The sequence below is a fragment of the Calidris pugnax genome, unplaced genomic scaffold, assembly GCF_001431845.1.
Source record: "Calidris pugnax isolate Ruff unplaced genomic scaffold, ASM143184v1 scaffold10, whole genome shotgun sequence".
Lineage (NCBI taxonomy): Eukaryota > Metazoa > Chordata > Aves > Charadriiformes > Scolopacidae > Calidris > Calidris pugnax.
Genome location: NW_015090795.1, coordinates 1,798,123 through 1,818,694, shown reverse-complemented (window position 1 = coordinate 1,818,694; position 20,572 = coordinate 1,798,123). Strand labels below are relative to the sequence as shown.

The window sequence follows — 20,572 nt, the reverse complement described above, 5'->3', positions numbered from 1 at the left end:
CTTTTGCCATAATAATACACAGAGGGGTATTTTTTCTTTTCTGTATCGCCTTCCCAGACCTAATGGCTATGGAGCAGTGGCATAGACATGAAAATGAAGGACACTTCAACTGTAATTTGAAGTTATATGAATATAATATGAATGTAAATGTAATATTAATGTAATATGGATTTAAAAGGCAGCAGGATGTTGGCATAATGTTGCTGACTCTTCTAATTTTACCAGAAGTCTCCTGATATGTGCTGAACCTTCTTTTACCTTTATGCTCTATGGTTCTGCTTTAGCATTTCATTATTTGTGCTGTGGGAGATGCTCGAAGTCCCAGTGGTGGCCCAGAGCCCTCTTGTACAGCGGCTGAGCGTGGCAGGACAAGGAGGATGCTCCATGTCCCACAAAGTTGAAGTCCTGAGGCATATGGAGGAGGAGCAGCTCTCCTTGCCCAGGGAAACCCGCAGTACTCCGAGCATTAATGCTGTTGCTCTATTTAGAAAAATATAATAATAGTTAAGAATCAACAGTTTCTTTTAAGGTGTGACACATGGGACTGACTCCTAGACAAGGCCATCTCTGTCCTTGGAGGAGGGACAGTGAGCTCCATGAATCAACAGTTTCTTTTAAGGTGTGACACACTGACTCCTAGACAAGGACATCTCTGTCCTTGGAGGGAGGGATAGTGAGCTCCACGGAAAGAGCAGCCTGGAACGATGCTACCAAGGGAAGGAGAGTTTTGAGTTGTTCAGCCTGGAGAAGAGAAGGCTCCAGGGAGACCTTGGAGCCCCTTCCAGTCCCTCAAGGGGCTCCAGGAGAGATGGGGAGGGACTCTGGATCAGGGAGGGGAGCCATATGACGCCTTCCAGTCCCTCAAGGGGCTCCAGGAGAGATGGGGAGGGACTCTGGATCAGGGAGGGGAGCCATAGGACAAGGAGGAAGGGTTAGTCCCTTGGTTAGTCTTGAGTGGCCCCACAAAGCTGTTGTCTCTGCTGATCTGATGGTCTTCCAGACCTGTGTCACACCAGTAATGAAGGAGACCTCCATCCATCCCCTGCATGAGCTCTTCTGTCTGCTCCATGCTCAGAGAAGTTTCTCTGAGGACTGATTTCTTAAACGCTCACTGGAGAGGTTACCCTAGGCCAGGCACATTGAAAAATGATCTAAATATAGTAGACTGAGGTGGACGGGGGTGATGGAAGGTAGCTGGGAATATCAGCCTTAGTCATTACAGCTTGAAATAATTATTCTCTCCCTATTCATTTTGTTGACCTGACGCTGTCCCGTTCAGGGTCCTTTGCTTGAGTCCTATTTTCTTCACCCTCTGAAGAGTGAGGGTCAGAAATTTGGATGATTAGCAGGCTGATATCCAGCGTAGGCGTTGTGCAGCACTTGGTACCACAAGGGCTGTGTCAGCTGGGAGCTCTCTGTGGGTTGGACACAGGTGGGAAGGTGGTGGGGAGGTTCTGTAGGGGTGCCAGAGAGATGCACCTCAGGAATCCCACGTGGGTGTTAGCCAGAAAATTGGAAATTGATGAAAGAAGCTGTAGTCTGGTGCGAGAGGGAGGTGATGTGCAGCACAGAGCCATGGAAATGGGGCCGTGGACGTGTGTGGGTGGTTGCTGCTGGTGGAAGGGATGAAGGGGAGATCACACGGATGCTTTCCCAGCTCCACAGGACTCTTGCCCATGGGAAATGGGGCTGGGAGCTCTAGGGCTTTGAGCTCTGTTGGGCTCCGCTCTAATTGTTCTCCTTTCTGGTTGAGATTTAGGACTTTGATTAGGATTTTAAGGTTTATCCACTTTTGCTAAACAGGAGCAACGTGCTGTTGAGCAGAGAGGGTGAAATACCGGGTCTTTAAAAGTCGCCAGAATTACCTTTTATCTCATCTGCTGTTTAGTTTACATTACTTTATTTGGCAGTAGAACTGTAACTTAACTCAAACTCAACTCAAAGCAATAAAAAAAAAAAATCATAGAGCCAGGAGTGTTCTTTGGAGACTTGTCGACACACAGCAGTAATTTGTATTTGTGGTATTAGCAACAACATTGCAGTTTTCCTACATGTACAACATGTAAAATGGCATAACATCCTGTACTTCAGGTTGCATAGACAAGAAAATTAAAGTAAGGTTTCTGCTTGAACTTAACCCCCGTGGTCCAAATCCTGATCCCTCTGACTGCGACAGGATTTGGGTACTGACGTTCAAAGTCAGCAGCATCCGTTGCGCTGTTTCTCCTGCTTAATTTTAAGGGTTTAATTGAGGCTTCTCATTTGCATAATGAGTGTGATAATGCATTTAGGAAGATATATAATAAAAAAGAACAATAATGCAGAGTTCATTTGGAAGCGGAAACAGAAATAACTGGAATGCAAATGAGCTTGTGGTGGTTTCGTGCCAGGGGATTGGTGGGCATTAATAAATACCATGGAAATCTCTTCTGGAGCCAAGGATGCGTATGTTGAGTAAGCGCAGGAGTATTTTCTGTGGGGAAAGTGCTCAGGTGCAGCTTGGGTCTTCTGTCTAGGGGTAGGTGAGGGTGCCTGGAGGTGGGTCTGAACAAGCCCCACAAAGGGATGCAGGAGATGATGCTCACCTGGTTTCTCTCTCTGGGTCTTGCAGCCCCCCCCACCGTGCGGATCGTGCACTCGGGCCTGGCCTGCAACATCGAGGAGGAACGCTACTCGGAGAGGGTCTACACCATCCGTGAGGGCGAGACACTGGAGCTGACCTGCCTGGTCACCGGCCATCCTCGGCCACAGGTGAGCCCCCGCCGTGCCCGCTGGTCACCCCACCTTTCCTCAGCCCTCTCTGTCTCTGAACCTTCTTGGGTTGGTTCCATCTTCTGCAAAGGACTACACTGGGGCGGGTTGGTAGAGCCCCGGCGGGAATTGTCCAGGCTGTTGGTTTGGTATTGGGATGTTGCAGAAGAAACATCAACAGCAGCAAAGTTTATGACTTTTTTTCTAATGACTGTCTAAAAGTGTGACATTAAAATCAGTGGGTTAATGCTGATCTTTAACATGAGGTCCTGGTATGCGAGTGTTTGAGGTGCACGGAGGTTGGTAGAAAGAAATGAAGAACAAATATGAGGACAGGGATGGCTGAACGTAGACAGTAGGCACCAGAGTGAACAGCTGGAGAAAGGGCACAGCAGAGCTTGTGGGGGTTGATGGTGTTGGTTGTCATTGGAAGCACAGCGTTACAGCCCTGCAGAAAAAAGACAGTAGGCACCAGAGTGAACAGCTGGAGAGGAGGTACAGCAGAGCTTGCTGGGGTTGATGGTCTTGGTTGTCATTGGAAGCACAGTGTTACAGCCCTGCAGAAAACAAACAAACAAACAAAAAAACCAAAAAGAAACTATACTTTTCCAGGTCTAACTCTGTTTTACAGCATCAAAGTCTTGCCAGCCTGTGCTACCTCTGCCCTGCTGCATTCTTCTGTCACCCCCCCAGATTTCCCCGGGGTACTCTGTTAACAGGGTACTTCAGATCAGGACCTTTTAAGACCTGTGGAAGTGCAGGGCTTTATTCTCCACCTGCTCTGCTTTTCCCTTTTCGATCTTTCCCTTGGCTCTTTGAGCCAGCCCCGCTCTCTGTTCCCTCTCCTGCCACTTTGCCTTCTGCTGCGTCCCCTCCTCTTCCTCCGCAGGGGACCGGGAGCTGCGGGTGCATCTGTATGAGCTGAGGCAACCACGTGTCGTACAGATTTGTGTGAGATTTTGAACACTAGACTGCCTTGCAAGGATTTTCTTGGCAAGGTGATGGATTAAAGACCTCCCTCTTGCGATGGCATGGGACAGGAGGGAGCTGTGAAGTACAGTTGGCCAAAGTGGGAGCTGGGGAGACGGGACGCACTCCAGTCTGCAGACGAGTGATGTTCCTCCAGGAAGGAGAGATGTGCTGATTCTCTGCCCTTTATTCCAGAGCTGTTCCCAGCTTAATGAGAAGATTTGAGAATAAAGAAGTTGAAGTTTAGCCTGTGCTGGTTCCAGGGAAGGCGTTAGGTCAGGATGTGTCGTAGAAAACTCTACTTTAACTGCACACAGTTGCACTCTCTCAGCTGCAGTCACACATTAAAGCCATGGTATAAAATAAGCCATTTTTCTTTTAAATTAAGTGATCTCTGTCTAGTCTTTGCCAGGTGAAGGAGAAAAAAGCCCTAAAAAAATATAAAAGGAAAGAAGAAAGGCTGGTCCAAGTGTCTACATGTTTTGATAACACCCCAAAATGAGAGCAGTGCTGTTTTGAGATGAGTGCTGTTGTCATGAAGTTTAATTTTTGGTGCCCCACAAGGTATAAAAAGTATTTATTGTCCTGCTCTTGTATTCTCTCCCGTGGCTGGTTGTCCTCTTCGCTCCGACGTTGCCCATGCCGTGGGACGTTGGTGGCTCATGGAATGTTGTCAGGGGAGATGACAGGGAGATGGTGGTGGCTCCTGGGTGGAAGGGCCAAGTGGGAGACTTTGGATTGATACAGCCTTGTTCACGAAAATTGATGGTAATGTTTTAACTGAAGCATGGGAGGGAGCACTTCCTGCCTTGAGGATACCCTGCTGCTTTTTTAGGTCATTTTTTATGGTGATATTAAAATTACGATGCTGTTCAACGTGGGGGAGATGGGATCTGCCCCGGGCTGGTGGCCTTCTCCAGCCACCTCTCTGAAACAAGTCCACGTCTCTCCGTGCCTGTTAGCAACCTTGGATTCATTCCGCCTTCCTGAACTTTTCTCATCCACACTTATTTAACAACTTTTTAAGATCCAAAGCAGCAGCTTTTGCGTGGCCATGCATTTGGGTGGAGGCAAGTAGGACATTCGTGTGGGCAGAAAAGAGCAGGATGAAGGTAGACTGATGCTTCTGGTGGGTCTTCCTTGGAGAATGTTTCTTTCTCAAACCATCTCCTCCATCTGCTCCAGCAAAGGTGTGAGGTTTGCTGGAGCTGAAATCAAAGATCCCTCTCAAACCTGCCTGCCCTGGAGGCTTGAGGCAGCTTCAAAGCGAGCGGGGCTGTTATCCATCAGGAAACACTTTGGACCAGTTATGAAAGGTGCCGTCTCGAGCAGTAACAAAGCTTATGATGCTGCCAAATCAAAAGAAAAGAAAATAAGTCTGTTCAACCAACACGTCTTATCAAGAAAGCAAACACACGGCTGCTTTTTTTTTTTTTTTTCATAAAAATCTCAATTTCCTCATCTGGGATTCAGGATGGAAAATTGATTTCTCTTCATTTTACCTGTTTATAGATTTTCTTTGTCAGCCGGCACCTGGGTCTGCTCTCACGCTCGCTCTCATGTTACAGCACTCTGAGACTCGAAATATTTTTTGCAGATTAATTGCTTGAGAGTAGGAGGGTAGTTTTGGTGGTCTTACTTCGATGGCTGATTCTTCATTGAAATACAGAAGGTTTGACAGGGCTGTGTTTGAATATTAATGTATTGTGGGGTAGAAAAGCCACACTGGTATGGTGGTGGTTCATGGAGCGAGGGCTAGGATCTTAGCATGAAAGTGGTGCCTCTCTACAGGGGTGTCAAGACCACCAGTTCCACCCATAAACGCGTGTGTAGTCCCCATTGCATGGAGACAGGAGGTGAACTTTGGGCTTCAGTCTTGACAAACGTTGTGCTGGTTCGTTAACGGGGCATTTGTTGCTGTTCTTGCTGAGCAAGGTCCAGGAGCCAGGCAGCGATGCTCGAGGGGAAAAAATCATTCAACACATAAGGCTGGGGTTAGTAACAGGCTTTATTTAGTGTCCTCAAAGCAAACCTGTGGAAGTACCTTCTGCAAACCTTGAGTTTGGGGAGAGAGGTATTTAAAAGCGGGTGCAAAAGCTGAAGCAGGAAGTCCTCTTCCTGCATTGCAAGCTGAGTTTGGTAATTGAGCACCTTAATAGCTCAGGGTTTGGAGCTACAGTTAATTACACCTCTAAAATTAAAGTCTCTTTAAAATCATGTGCTCTACTTAACAAAGAACTTTTTTTCTTGGTTTTGGGGCTAATTAGCTGCATTCACCTTTTTTTCCTGATGCTGAGCTCACAGTAGGTCTCCACAACTGTTGAGAGGCAGTTTGAAAGCCCAGTATGTAGTGGTTGGTAGAGGAAACTCTCCAGTGAACTTTCCTCCTCTGGGTCTTCTTACAGTCTTGGGCAGACAGCAGACAAGCTTGTGCCCGACCTAGTGATGGGCTGGAGAAGGTGCCAGCACTACACGATGGGTCAGCTTCAGAAGCTGAGCCTGGGTGAGGTTCATCAGGACCCAGCTGAACCCTCTGCCTGTCTGTAGGGGATATCAGGACTTCTTGTCTGATGTTTGGCTAGTCATGGCCTTCCTGTCAGCGTAAAAGTGACTCTGGGACTTTGAGAAGTGTCTACAAGTGACCCTCAGACCATTGCTGTACATTGCTGTGAGTGGACATGGTCCTCAGGGAGTTCCCAAAGGTTCCTCTGTGTGCTCTGCCATCTCAAGTACTGATGACATTTCTCCTAGACATTCACCATCCTATGGGTGGACATGGTCCTCAGGGAGTTCCCAAAGGCTCCTCTGTGTGCTCTGCCACCCCAAATACTGATGATGTTTCTCCTAGACCCTCACCCATCCCATGTATCATCCCCAGGGAGGTGAAACCTTGCTGATGCTCCATCACAGCCTCCTTCACTGTGGGACTGTGGTTACCAGCACAGCATCTGTCTGGTTTTCCTTTCTATCACATTAGAAGTTCCCCTGGGACATAAAGAGAGAGGAAAAACCGTCCCTCAGGAGGTTGCAGAGGTGTCTTCCTCCTTGGTTTTCCAAGGTGGCTCCTGATTATCCAAGTTTTGTGTCCAGGGCACATCTACACATAAGTATTCCTTTGTGTGCATGGTAATGCTTCCAAGGGAGTGCTTGTAGATCCAGAAACTCTTCCTGGGGAAAAGGGCAGGGGTGAGACCCCTGGAGTGAGTGCGTCTTTCTCCGTGAGAGTGCCTTTGGCTTGCTCCAGGGTGGCCCAGTCTTCTTCTGCCACCTGCATGTGGTGGTTTGGTCCCTCCCCATGGGCTCGAGGGACCATAGCAGGAGGATTGTAGCAACGGGAACTCACACCAAACTAGATGGCACCCATATTTTCTCCTCCGTCCTTCACGGGTTGGAAAAGGCAAAGAGCAAAGTGCTGCTTTATGGGGTTTCTCTCCCGTAAGGATGCGCTTGTGGCTTTGAAGAATGAAAGCTGGTGGGGCTGGTGTGGGTCTGCTGCCTGGTTAGCCTTCTCCTGACACCCTCCGTGATCTGAGGGTGCCCGTAGTGGGCGGCTGGGAGAAGGAATGAGTGTTTTCTTCTTCTCTTTCATGTCAGCGCTCCTGCCTGCTTCACCAAAGTGCACGTTTATGCCTTTTTTTTGGTCTTTCCAGGCGTTGCTTTTAACTTCTCGATCAATGGGTGTAGCTCTGTAACAGGCTGAGGACTTGTCTGGGCCTTTTTGTGATCTGCTCCAAGTTGTGTCGAGGTGACGCTGCTCTACAGGGGCTTCTGGTAAGGATGCGCTTGTGGCTTTGAAGAATGAAAGCTGGTGGGGCTGGTGTGGGTCTGCTGCCTGGTTAGCCTTCTCCTGACACCCTCCGTGATCTGAGGGTGCCCGTAGTGGGCGGCTGGGAGAAGGAATGAGTGTTTTCTTCTTCTCTTTCATGTCAGCGCTCCTGCCTGCTTCACCAAAGTGCACGTTTATGCCTTTTTTTTGGTCTTTCCAGGCGTTGCTTTTAACTTCTCGATCAATGGGTGTAGCTCTGTAACAGGCTGAGGACTTGTCTGGGCCTCTTTGTGATCTGCTCCAAGTTGTGTCGAGGTGACGCTGCTCTACAGGGGCTTCTGTTTGAAATCCTGTCTCCAGATCCACTCTCACCGGCTTCCCCCCACGTGCTGCAAAATTCTCCCTAAATTTAGTTATGGGCGGGTGGAGATGGGGAAATTCATGTACTGGGAGGGGTTGCGCTTTCAAACTGGAAACTGTTCTGAAATTTGTTTAAAATTTGTTGATGTTTAATCAATATCAGTGAGGCCTTTGGGGAAAATCACACAAGGCTACAGAAATTATTGAAAGGAATTACAAACACTTTCGTTTGCTGTTGTTCCCAAAAACTGTAGCCTCACACCTAATTATGCGGAAAGCTCTGAGCACCCTAACACATCCTTGTGTGTCTACCCCTTATCTGTGTGGGGATAGGGTAGCATTTGATGTGTCGCTGCTATTCCTAATTTGCAGCATTCTTATACACAGCACTCATCACTTGATCTATTAAATGCGCCATTAGTTGCCATAGAAACTAATTTTCCTTGATTAAGCTTTTAAAATGCCACATCCACGCTCAGGTGAGGTGAACGGTGGGTGGGCAAATGCAGCCCTTTTTCTTTTCACTAATTACTGCTTTCAGGATTTTGCCCAGAGGTTTGTTTGGATATTTGAGCAAAATTCTGCAAAGCCCCTTGCTGTTTGGAAATGAGGGTGATGTGACAAGTCCTCCTTTTCGGCCACCTGAGCTGAGCTCATGGTCCCTGGTCTGGCAGGGGTTGGAAGGGACCTCTGGAGATCATCCAGTGAAACAGCTTGCCAGAGCAGGGTCACCCAGAGCAGGTTGCACAGGATTGCACCCAGGTGGGTCTTGAATATCTCCAGAGAAGGAGACTCCTCCACCTCCCTCTGCAGGGCTCTGCCACCTGCAAAGTCAAGGAGTTTTTCCTCATGTTCAGATGGAATTTCCTGTGTTTCAGTTTGTCCCTGCTACCTCTTGTCCTGTCCCCGGGCACCACTTGAGAAGAGTCTGGCCCCATCCTCTTGCCACCCACCCTGTAGATACTGATCAGCATTGATGAGGTCCCCTCTCAGCCTTCTCTTCTCCAGGCTGAACAGCCCCAGGTCTCTCAGCCTTTCCTCAGCAGAGAGATGCTCCAGTCCCTCATCATCTTCATAGCCTCCTCTGGACTCTCTCCAGCAGTTCCCAGCAGTCAAGAGCAGGTTGCACAGGATTGCACCCAGGTGGGTCTTGAATATCTCCAGAGAAGGAGACTCCTCCACCTCCCTCTGCAGGGCTCTGCCACCTGCAAAGTCAAGGAGTTTTTCCTCATGTTCAGATGGAATTTCCTGTGTTTCAGTTTGTCCCTGCTACCTCTTGTCCTGTCCCCGGGCACCACTTGGGAAGAGTCTGGCCCCGTCCTCTTGCCACCCACCCTGTAGATACTGATCAGCATTGATGAGGTCCCCTCTCAGCCTTCTCTTCTCCAGCTGGACAGCCCCAGGTCTCTCAGCCTTTTCTCAGCAGAGAGATGCTCCAGTGCCTCATCATCTTCATAGCCTCTGCTGGACTCTCTCCAGCAGTTCCCAGTCATTGAACTGGGGAGCCCAACACTGGACCCTGGATTCCAGATGTGTCCTCACCAGGGTGGAGCAGAGGTGGAGGATGACATCCCTCCACCTACTGGCCACGCTCTTTTAAATACCCATCATCTTCATAGCCTCCTCTGGACTCTCTCCAGCAGTTCCCAGCAGTCATTGAACTGGGGAGCCCAGACCTGGACACAGGACTCCAGATGTGTCCTCACCAGGGCGAAGCAGAGGTGGAGGATGACATCCCTCTACCTGCTGGCCACGCTCTTTTAAATACCCCCCAGGAGACCATTGGCCTTCTTGGCTACAAGGGCACATCGCTGGCCCATGAGCAACTTCTTGTCCACCAGGACTCCTAGTCCCTCTCTGCAGAGCTCCTTTCTGACCCACTGGGGCTGGCTGTGTGTCCTGCAGGACACGACGCTGATGTGTCACCCTTCGGACCTGTCTGTTCTCCATATGTTCTCCCAGGAACTGAGTGTTGTGCTGTACCTGCCCCTCAGCTCAACAAGAGATGTGTAAGGGGGTACTAAGGCCACTTACCCCCATGACACCAATAACTTATTTGCTGTTCTACGTAGCTAATATGTGACATTATGGTTCGACTCGATGATCCCAAGAGTCTCTTCCAACCTAGACGATTCTATGATTTTACATATACTAATGAGGCTGTCCAGCACACCCTATGGAGGGATGTAACCTATCCCAACCTTCCTTGGTTGGGGATCCAGCTGGTGGCAGCAACTACTGTGACTGTCCCAAGGTGAGGAGTGACTTTTGGACCACAGGGGTCAGAGAGAGCAGCATCTTCTGAAAGAGCAGGGACTGTCTGGGATTTTGTATTCCTGGTTGTCCACTAACGGCTGAATGATGAAGACCTTGTTTGTCAATATAACCTCATCTATATTGGGTGGGCTTCTTTTTCACTCTGAGTGGTTGTTGCTGTTCTACGTAGCTAATATGTGACATTATGGTTCGACTCGATGATCCCAAGAGTCTCTTCCAACCTAGACGATTCTATGATTTTACATATACTAATGAGGCTGTCCAGCACACCCTATGGAGGGATGTAACCTATCCCAACCTTCCTTGGTTGGGGATCCAGCTGGTGGCAGCAACTACTGTGACTGTCCCAAGGTGAGGAGTGACTTTTGGACCACAGGGGTCAGAGAGAGCAGCATCTTCTGAAAGAGCAGGGACTGTCTGGGATTTTGTATTCCTGGTTGTCCACTAACGGCTGAATGATGAAGAGCTTGTTTGTCAATATAACCTCATCTACATTGGGTGGGCTTCTTTTTCGCTCCGAGTGGTTTTTTTCTCCATGTCTTTCACCTCCATGTGCTGTCACACCTCGGGTCATGTTATCCTGTCATAAGCACTGGTTGTCCACTAACGGCTGAATGATGAAGACCTTGTTTGTCAATATAACCTCATCTATATTGGGTGGGCTTCTTTTTCACTCTGAGTGGTTGTTTTTCTCCATGTCTTTCACCTCCATGTGCTGTCGCACCTCGGGTCATGTTATCCTGTTGTGAGTGGTACATTCTGAGATGCAAAATGCACTGGGTGGAGTGAGGGTGATGCCCAAGCCCTCCTCCAGTTGCTTCACTGTGGCAAGGGGGGCAGCTGTGGGAATAGCTCTGTGTCCCCACCAGCGTGGACTAGTGCTCTCAGGCAAGTGATGGGGTCCCCACATCTGTCCCCCTGCCTGGACCAAGCTCTAGGAGTTGGGGCGAGGCAGGAGCTGCTGCTGCCACACGTCATCCAACCATCTGAGGGTTGTGTGCTCTGGGATTTTGATTATCTTGGGGATGCAACATGCCCTAATGAGGCTTTCTTCTGCAGAACCATAGCAGATTCCACCCCCTCACCATCCTTCTGCCACCCTTTCTCCTGTGCAGTGCTATGGGACTATGTCCTTTGAAATCAAGGGGCTGAGGCAAATGCTGGTTGTGTGTGAAGAGGGCAGCAGATAGCTTGGCTCTCCTGGAAGGCAGCGCATGGGAGGATCTGCATTTGGAAGACCCAGAATTTTCTCCCCAGCTCTGTTGTGCTGTGTTTTCTTTCCACTTGTAGGAGTGGAGTGCTGTGCTGATGGCCACCCTGTCACCAAGTAGCTTCTCCCCTTGCAACTGAAAGGCTGCTAGGAGATACCTTCTGCTGCTTCAGCTCAGTGCTTGCACACCCTGAGCAGAGCCAGGGCTGCTGCTCCTCCGGGGTTTCTATTGCAGGTTTCTTTTGCAGAAGAATGACCCCACAATGTGTGCTCACAGCCCAGAAAGCCCCCAGCACCTTGGGCTACATGCCCAGCAGTGTGGCCAGCAGGGCAAGGGGGGGGATTCTGCCCCTCTGCTCCGCTCTGGGGAGACCCCCCCAGTGCTGCCTCCAGCTCTGGGGCCACCACCAACAGAAGGACATGGAGCTGTTGGAGCGGGGCCAGAGGAGGCCCCGGAGATGCTGGGAGGGCTGGAGCCCCTCTGCTGGGAGGACAGGCTGAGAGAGTTGGGGGGGTTCAGCCTGGAGAAGAGAAGGCTCCGGGGAGACCTTGGAGCCCCTTCCAGTCCCTCAAGGGGCTCCAGGAGAGATGGGGAGGGACTCTGGATCAGGGAGGGGAGCCATAGGATGAGGGGGAAGGGTTTGAGACTGAAAGAGGGGAGATTGAGATGAGATCTCAGAAAGGAATTCTCGACTGTGAGGGTGGTGAGAGCCTGGCCCAGAGAAGCTGTGGCTGCCCCATCCCTGGAGGGGTTCAAGGCCAGGTTGGAGGGGGCTTGGAGCAACCTGGTCTGGTGGGAGGTGTCCCTGCCCAGGGCAGGGGGGTGGGACCTTAAAGATGGCCTTTAATGTCCCTTCCAACCCAAACAATTCTGTGATGATCTCAAAGGACCCTTCCTACCATGAAGGATATTCTGTGATATTCTGACTCAGTTTACGATGTGCTCCATCCCAAGAACCCTGGTACCACCCCAGGAGTCTCTTACCCTCTTGTCTTTCAATGCCATCCCTCAGTCGGATGCTGTGATTTCTGTCACGGACTTTTTCCTCTCACATTTAAGGCTTATTTCTCTTGTCAGGCAGAGCAGGGGAGGGTCGTAGTGAGCGCCGACTGTATCTGCAGTGCTCTGCAGAGGTGTGAATTCAGGTGCTATGCTTTAGGAAGAAGCCATCAAATAAACTGTTCATAGCCTCAGCACCGAAAGTGGCATGTAAATTTTAATCACGTATTTCTTTTAATGCCGGGGAACGATAGAAATACATGCCCTTCGTAGCTAAATGTGAGCTTTATTGAGTCTAACTTTTATGGAGGGCTTTTTCAGCATAAAATGCAGGCTAATTTAGTCATGAGTCAGGCTGGATTTGATCAGGTGTTCACTGAACATTTGTACAGTCTTCCCGTGAACTGAGGAGTGTCATATGAAATCATCATCAGTTTTCCTAACAAGAGCACAATTATTGTAATAAGGCTGTGCAGAATGCAACGGGGAAACAGCTGTTCCAGTGTAAGTAACCCCCCTCCCCACAAATTGCTTTATTTGGCCGCATTGGCAGTTAATAAGAATTTCTATCAATTAAAATAGAAAATGTAGCAGCCACTTTACCTCAAAGGAGCCTTTTATGTTTCCCTTGCAGCTGATCAAAGAGAGCATCACGTGGGGGGTTTTGTTTTGTTTTTCTGAAATGTTGCTTTTTATATTTTAATGGATGGCGTGCCAGAAGATGTTAATTCTTTCTTTGCACCCGCTAATAAGGTGAAGGAAGGATTCTGTTCTGAAACATTTAGAGGAGACTACACTAATCGCACTGAGTAATTAAGACGGTATGCGTTTTAAATAATGAAGGTAATTCTGTAACGTGCCTGGTGATGGAGATCCCTCACTGCTTGGGAAGGAGCTTGGTTGTTGGAGCTGGAAGGAGAAAGGAGTCCAAACACTGGTGGACTGTGTTTTTTTGCAATGTTCAGTGATATCCTGATATACCTGTGGTGTTTGAATAGTTGCCTTGACTTGCTTCTGGACCTCATTTATTGATACTGTCAGTAAATATCTTTTTATCTCAATGCTAAATCTTACATAGCCTCAGCTGTGAGGATGAGTGTGGGAACCTTGAAGTAAGAGCCAGGCAGTTGTGGTGAAATAAGTGAGGAAAGAGGGAGGTCCAGACGTGCTGTGACACTATTTCTGTTGGTTATGGAACTGATAGGCTGAGAGAGTTGGGGGGGCTCAGCCTGGAGAAGAGAAGGCTCTGGGGAGACCTTGGAGCCCCTTCCAGTCCCTCAAGGGGCTCCAGGAGAGATGGGGAGGGACTCTGGATCAGGAAGGGGAGCCATAGGATGAGGGGGAAGGGTTTGAGACTGAAAGAGGGGAGATGGAGATGAGATGTGGGGAAGAACTTCTTTGGTGTGAGGGTGGGGAGAGCCTGGCCCAGGTTGCCCAGAGAAGCTGTGGCTGCCCCATCCCTGGAGGGGTTCAAGGCCAGGTTGGAGGGGGCTTGGAGCAACCTGGTCTGGTGGGAGGTGTCCCTGCCCAGGGCAGGGGGTGGGACTGGATGATCTTTAAGGTCCCTTCCCAAATCATTCTATGATTCTGTGATGGTGAAGGTTATAGGGTCCCTTCTGACTCAAACCATTCTATGATTCTGTGATGATGAAGGTTATAAGAATTTAGACTTCCCAAAAAGCAACCCAGGAGAAAACATAAGCCACTAATGAAGCCATTTCCCCCAAAATCTATTTTTGGACTTGAAGTACTTGCCTAGTGGCAGTCTAATGCTGAAAACTCACAGTTAAGCTGTAATTTATAAAAGGGTTTGGTGGAGTTGTCTTTGTTGGGTGGGAGTTACATGGTCTCTTCTCCACACTGCCATGGAGTGCAGAGCTGTTTGGGCAGCAGCAATGAGGAAGGTGCTGCATCCTCACTGGTCCAAAACCCACCCAGATTTCACTGCGATCCTGAGTGGGATGCGCTGGTCTGTTGACTGCTGGACTTCTAACTATTAAAATGTAACTATTAACATTTAATCCTGTCTAGAAGAATGTAATTTTGCTATGGTAACTCAATCGCGTGCTGCAAACAGCACTGAATATTTAGTGAATACGCCGCTGAAAGAAATGTAAAGCTTCACCCCATCACCATCAGGAAGCTGGGTTAAAAGGCACATGGTATGTAAAGAAATTAAACTCCTCGGTGGTTTTATTCTGAATAATTGGACCGGTCGTTTCTTGCTGATGCTCCTGGTTCCAGGTGGCTGCTGTCTCTCAACAAGAAATATGTTTGCAGGTTTCCAAAAAGGGCTTGGAAGTGGTGGAGGGAAAGAGTTCAGCCGAAATCAAGATAAATGCAACATCAGGGCAAGTGAAGTGTGTATTTCAGCCGCGCTCTCTCGGTTGAGAATATCGAGCCCGGGTTGCTAAAGTATCAGCAATCACCAAAATGAGACTATCAGAGAATCACGTGGAGTTGGAAATGGCATCCAGGTGGGGGATTTTTAGCATACCAGCTCCACGCTGACCCTGGTGGAAGCTTAAAGGCTGCCAGAAAATCCCCTACTGAAAGTTTCCAAGGACCACAAGAGAGCAAATCTCTCATCGCTGAAGGAAAGCAGCAAATTTTTTCCGTTTTACTGAAGTGTGGACACTTGTCCTCTGAATGGGTCACATCTGTCTTCTCCCCTTCCCCTGGATCCCCAAACTGTGCTCTGCTGAAGTGTGGACACTTGTCCTCTGAATGGGTCGCATCTGTCTTCTCCCCTTCCCCTGGATCTTCCCCCCAAACTGTGCTCTGCGGTCTTTGCTTTCTGTCAATATATCATCACCTTATGTTTTTGTTTTTCTTGATGGCCCTTAAAAGGGAGGACGTGGGCTGAAAGGATGGAGAAGTGGCTCTTCTCCTGCAGAAGTAGCTGTTTTTCCATGACTGTTTGAACATAGTCTCGTAAGAAAAAATAAGGTGGGTGGTTTTGGAATGAGGTCTGTTGCTGTGAGGTCTCTTTTGCTGAAAAAAGAATACATTTGATGAGTAAAGAGAGAATTTTGTAACCCAGGGAAACTAGCAGCATATGCAGATCGGCTGAGGGAGGTGCATTCTTTGGAAAGATACCTCCTAAACAAACACTTGAAGATGGTTTTTATGGAGGGAATCATTAATATTGCTGTGGACAGAGTGAAAAATATGTTCTCCTATATCTGCCAGTAAAACCTCAGAGCAGTGAAGTCCTTGTGGATTTTCCCAGAGCAGCAAGAAGTGGTCATGGCTGGAAACCACATCGGTTTTGCTGCCCGTTTGAATTCTTCTCCAGAAGTGATACGTTAGACCCAAAAGCCCAAACATACGTGAGTGCCTCTTAGAAGGTGTTGTGTGACTACAAACTTGACGCTGGTCCATTCTGTGCTTGACTCCAGAGTTTGTCCCTAGTGCTGAATGCCCTTTGGGTGGAGATCCATTTAACATTAGCATGCACTTCCATGGCTAGTTGAACGTTAGAGGCTTGATTGCTCTTCATAGCCTTTTTCTTATATCACACTAAATTCAGGGGGCAGAGGGAAGATGGTTCTGTAGCACACTGTGGTTCTCCATACCATGAACTTACTGTCCTGTTTCCCATGTAGCTTCACTGAAGACAGTGCTTTCACAGCAAGTTGATGGCACCTGAGGAGCAGGAGTTAATTCCTCAGCGACCAAGGCAGGCTCTTGAGATTTGTTGCTTTTGCATTTTAAGGAAAGAAATGCTACTTGCAAAAACCTACGCCATCTGACCTGTGATAGAGTTTGAACAAACTGGGTTGTTTCTGGTCTGATGGTCAAATCATACCTTTTGATCCTCCTGCGCATCTCTGTTCTCTGTGCTGCCACCAGCTTGTTCTTGTAGATAAAATTATCTCGTAGCCTGAGCTCTCCATCAGCCCCTGGCAGCTGGGGGTGGCCGTTTTGGGAAGTATTTGGTTTATTTTTGCTGCAGTCCACCCCAGCACTTGTATCTGGCTTCTCTGCAGAGCGCGAATGAGCTTATCAGGCTGGAAAAAAAAGTACTCCTTTTGCTGAAGGATTCTCTGTAATTGAGGCTTATTCCCGAGTGGTGCCGAAGAGCTCTTGTTGTTAGTTGTTGTGTTGGGCTTTCCCTCCGCCCCCCCAGCTTTTGGAGTCACATATGGAGTTTTTTTGTTTGTTTTTGTTTTGGTTTGTTTTTTTTTTTCTTTTTTGATAGACTGTTCTGTATGTTTGTGAAGGCAAGAAATCTGAACCTGAAGACAAGTTGAACTGTAAATAAACTTAACTATTTAATCCGTGAGTAAATATTTGTCTTCCCAGACAAAAGCAATTAAAAAGAAGCCTCAGCTGTTGCTGTCCCAATTCATTTGGTGCATGCCAGGTATTTTCTCTGGTACTGTACTACAGCATGGGTGCTGGAATAAAGCTAAAAAGAATTAACAAAATGTTGCTGTTCAGATAAGTACAGAATCACAGAATGCTATGGGGTTGGAAGGGACCTCTGGAGATCATCTAGTCCAACCCCCTGCCAAAGCAGGTCCACCCAGAGCAGGTTGTGTCCAGGTGGGTTTAAATGTCTCCAGAGAAGGAAACTCTACCACCTGCCTGGGCAGCCTCTTCCAGGGCTCTGCCACCCTCACAGGAAAGAAGTTCCTCCTCATGTTGAGGTGGAACTTCTAACATTGAAGTTTGTGCCTGTTACCTCTTGTCCTGTCCCTGGGCACTGCTGAAAATAGACCAGCCCCATCCTCCTGACACCCACCCTTTAAGTATTCATAGGTGTTGATCAGATCCCCCCATCACCTTCTCTTCTCCAGATTAAAAATACCCAAGTCCCTCAGCCTTTCCTTCCACATACAGCTGTATTGGTTGTCTTAGAGGGAGCTAAAAAGTACAAGGAGCTTTAAATCCCCATTTCTCAGGTGCAACAGCGTCTTCCATCAGAACAAGCAGGAACAACTTCTGTGTGGTTTGTTCCGTGTTGTTTTTTTCCAAGCGGGCTGTTATTCGTCTTCCTAGCAGCCAGTGCATAATTAGACACTAAACAATAAGTATTTCCTGGAGTATTCTTATTGATGCTTTTTTTACAGAAAAATCTTGCTACACTGAGTGATTATATTTTTTTTTTCTCTCCTTAGTTTTGAGGGGTTTGACTTGTTCTACCTCTGCCTGAAATGTATAACCTTGGTATAGTCTTGATAGGTCTTTATAAATAATTATAGCAACATTATAGGCTGAATCCTCTTACTCTTGCAGATTTCAGGATCCAGGAGATAAAAATAACAAGTGATCATTTTTTTTTCCTCTCTGTACATCTATCAATCAAAATGATAAAGATATTTATGACTTGCACGTTTTAATGGTGTAATTAGATATAATTACATGTTCAAATGATTACACATATGAACACTAATTACATAATTGAAGACAATTATACTAACTAGGTAAATACGTAATTAACTAAAAATCTCTTGCAAAATCAAGGAAATTTGCACAACAGCCAAAGAAAGTAAAATCACAATAAAAAAATAAATAACCCTTTTAATCTGACGACTGCAAGAGCCAGCCAGTGGTTGGAGAAGACCTGACTGATTAGCTTCTGGGGGGCTGAAGCTTAGTTCAGCTGCCTCTTCTATTTTTGTATCTCCTTGTAAAAGGAAGGAGAACGTTCAAGCAAGTTGTGTACGTCTTGGTCTCTGGCAATTATTTTCTGACTTCCATAGGCTGGATTTTGGTGGTTTCTTGGGGTGTGGGCTTTTTGTAGGGTGTAATGTGAGATGTCCAGAGCCTCAGTAAACTCCACAGTGCAGAAGAGCATTTGGGGATGGATCATCACTGTGCTGAATTAGTGGCTGTGGCCCCTATTCCCTGTGCCATCAGCTTTTCAAGTTTTACGTATCCCATGATTTGAAGCTTTCTGTGTTTCCCTTTGGAAATCACCTCAGTTCATTGTTGCTTAATATTGCGATGTTTTCCTTCGCTCTACAAGTCTTCTCCCTTAATCCTGTTCTTTTATTTCTAGTTACGAGCTGAACCAGGTTCTTTTTTCATTTTGTTCTTTCTTAATGTCTATTTGCAGTTCTCTTGTTATGTGGGAACTGTTCCCAGATCCTTTCCCTTGGCACTCGTGGGAGTCATTTAAAGGTATGCCAGGAAAGCTCAACAAGACATGAATGATGCTATTTGTGATTGCTGGATTTTTCATAAATTTCCTTCTCGTTGGGTTCTGAATTGGAAATAAGCTAAAAAATCTCAAAGTTAATAGGATCCAATCAAGTGCTGATTTTTTTTCCCTGAAGAAAGGTCTTGCCAGAGCCCTTCTCAGCCGTGCCATGTTCAGGGTGGAAGAGACTCAGTCCATCTCCAGTGTTGGTTAATACTGGTTTAGACTTTCTTACTGTCTGAAGGGAGACTTTGCCAATTCTTCATCCTCTGAAACAAAGGGGAAAAAAATTGTACACAGAAGTGAAAATATGGCCACAGAGATCTTTTTTGGTGTCATTTTCAAGAAGAAGCCTAGGAACTTTCATCCTGACTGAGCCCAGATGTCCCTTGTCCAGTCTCCTGTCCAGCACCTGGAGCATATAGGTAGGATGTGCTTAATCTTCCAGCCTCTGGTTGTCGGGTGTTTTGGAATTCAAAAGGAATTTGGATCCAAAAGGTTGTGTCTGATGACTTTCATAACTTGGTATGGCTAGATTTAGTTACCATGAGTGAATATTCTCTCTTTTGGAATCAGTCTATGCCCCTGAGCTTCATTTCATTGGTTAATAATTTGTGACTTCTAGTTACACAACACAATTATATGTGTTATTTTGAAAGAAAAAAAAAAAGTGTTTTTAAAAAAAAAGAAACGCCAACAAACAAATCTTGCTGTTGATAATTTCAGTCAATGCCACTGATTGTTACAAAAAATTGTGGGCTTGATGCAGAATCTGTGACTTATGCTCAGCAGCTGCTGATCTTTTCTGGCCTTAAGTTCTGTTGATAGCATTTCATACTGGGCTGCCTTCTCAGCCGAGCTGCCAACTCTCTCTTGTCAAGATTTCTCCTCTTTTCCTTTTTTCTCCCTGCTACCTCCCTTTCCCTCTTCTCCCACCTTTCAAGCAAAATAAAAATGTCATCTCCTTTCCTTGTCATCACACCTAAAACAAGTCAGATCTTGGGATCTCACTCTCATTTTTAGCTCAATGAAATTGTAAGGTGTAATTTGGCGTCTGTGAATGTTGGTTGCTGTGAAAGGAGGATAAAGCACAGGTAATGTTACTGGATCACTGAGATTTAGGGTTTAATTCAGAAAGATGTCTGGAAATAAGGCGGGTGTACATCTTCAGTCTCAGAGGGATGCAAGGCAGGGTCTGCTGGAGGAAATGCTGGTATGGTCCACTGCAAACCTAAAGGCAGAGCTTGGTGGTCATCAGCTTCCAATATTTAGAAGGGATATTTCTCAGAGTCTCTTCATGCACCGAGTCTGCCATCAGTGGTGTTTGAAGTACAGCATGATTTCTCTGGCTTACGTTTTATGAAGTTTTTAAAATGGGAACTAGTTTAAGTAAACAGACCGATATTGCATCGCAGGAAATCAATAACCTCGGTGCTATTTGCAGAAGACAATGTAGTGGAAAAAAGAGCCATTTAAAGCCAGCGTTTTATGATGTTCAGTTAAGTGGATTTAATTTGTTCAAGCAGAGGTGGGCCAGAAATGTGCCTGGGTTCCTGTCGGGGTGTGAGTGGTGGCATCTCTGCATCCTTGAGCTTGACAGGAGGAGGAAAGGCAGTGCCTTGTGCGTTCCTGTGGGAGCGAAGAGTTAAGGATCCACAAAACTCAGCCTTGGAATCGTAAAATGGTCAGGGTTGGAAGGGATCTTCGGAGATCGAGTCCAACCCCCTGCCAGAGCAAGGTCACCCAGAGAAGGTTGGGCAGGAATGTATCCAGGTGGATTTTAAATATCTACGGTGAAGGAGACTCCACCACCTCCCTGGGCAGCCTCTTCCAGGGCTCTGCCACCCTCACAGGAAAGGAGTTTTTCCTCATGTTTAGATGGAATTTCCTGTGTTCCAGTTTGTGCCTGTTGCCCCTTGTCCTGTCACCAGGCACCACTGAGAAGAGTCTGACCCCATCCTCTGGACACCTGCTCTTTAGATATTTATAAACATTGATAAGATTCCCTCTCAGTCTTCTCCTCTCCAGGCTAAACAGACCCAGGTCTCTCAGCCTTTCCTCGTAAGAGAGTTGCTCCATTCCCTGGAT

The 20,572-nt window shown here is 47.3% G+C and overlaps 1 protein-coding gene across 1 annotated transcript in view; it reads left to right on the top strand.

Annotated features, from left to right (window-relative positions):
- The first annotated feature begins 2,565 nt into the window (after positions 1 to 2,565).
- MDGA2 (MAM domain containing glycosylphosphatidylinositol anchor 2) overlaps positions 2,566 to 20,572 on the top strand; it is a 256,685-nt gene continuing 238,678 nt past the window's right edge. The window contains exon 1 of the mRNA XM_014936764.1: positions 2,566 to 2,751. Coding sequence (XP_014792250.1) covers positions 2,566 to 2,751 — 186 coding nt within the window. The remainder of the gene's footprint in view (positions 2,752 to 20,572) is intronic.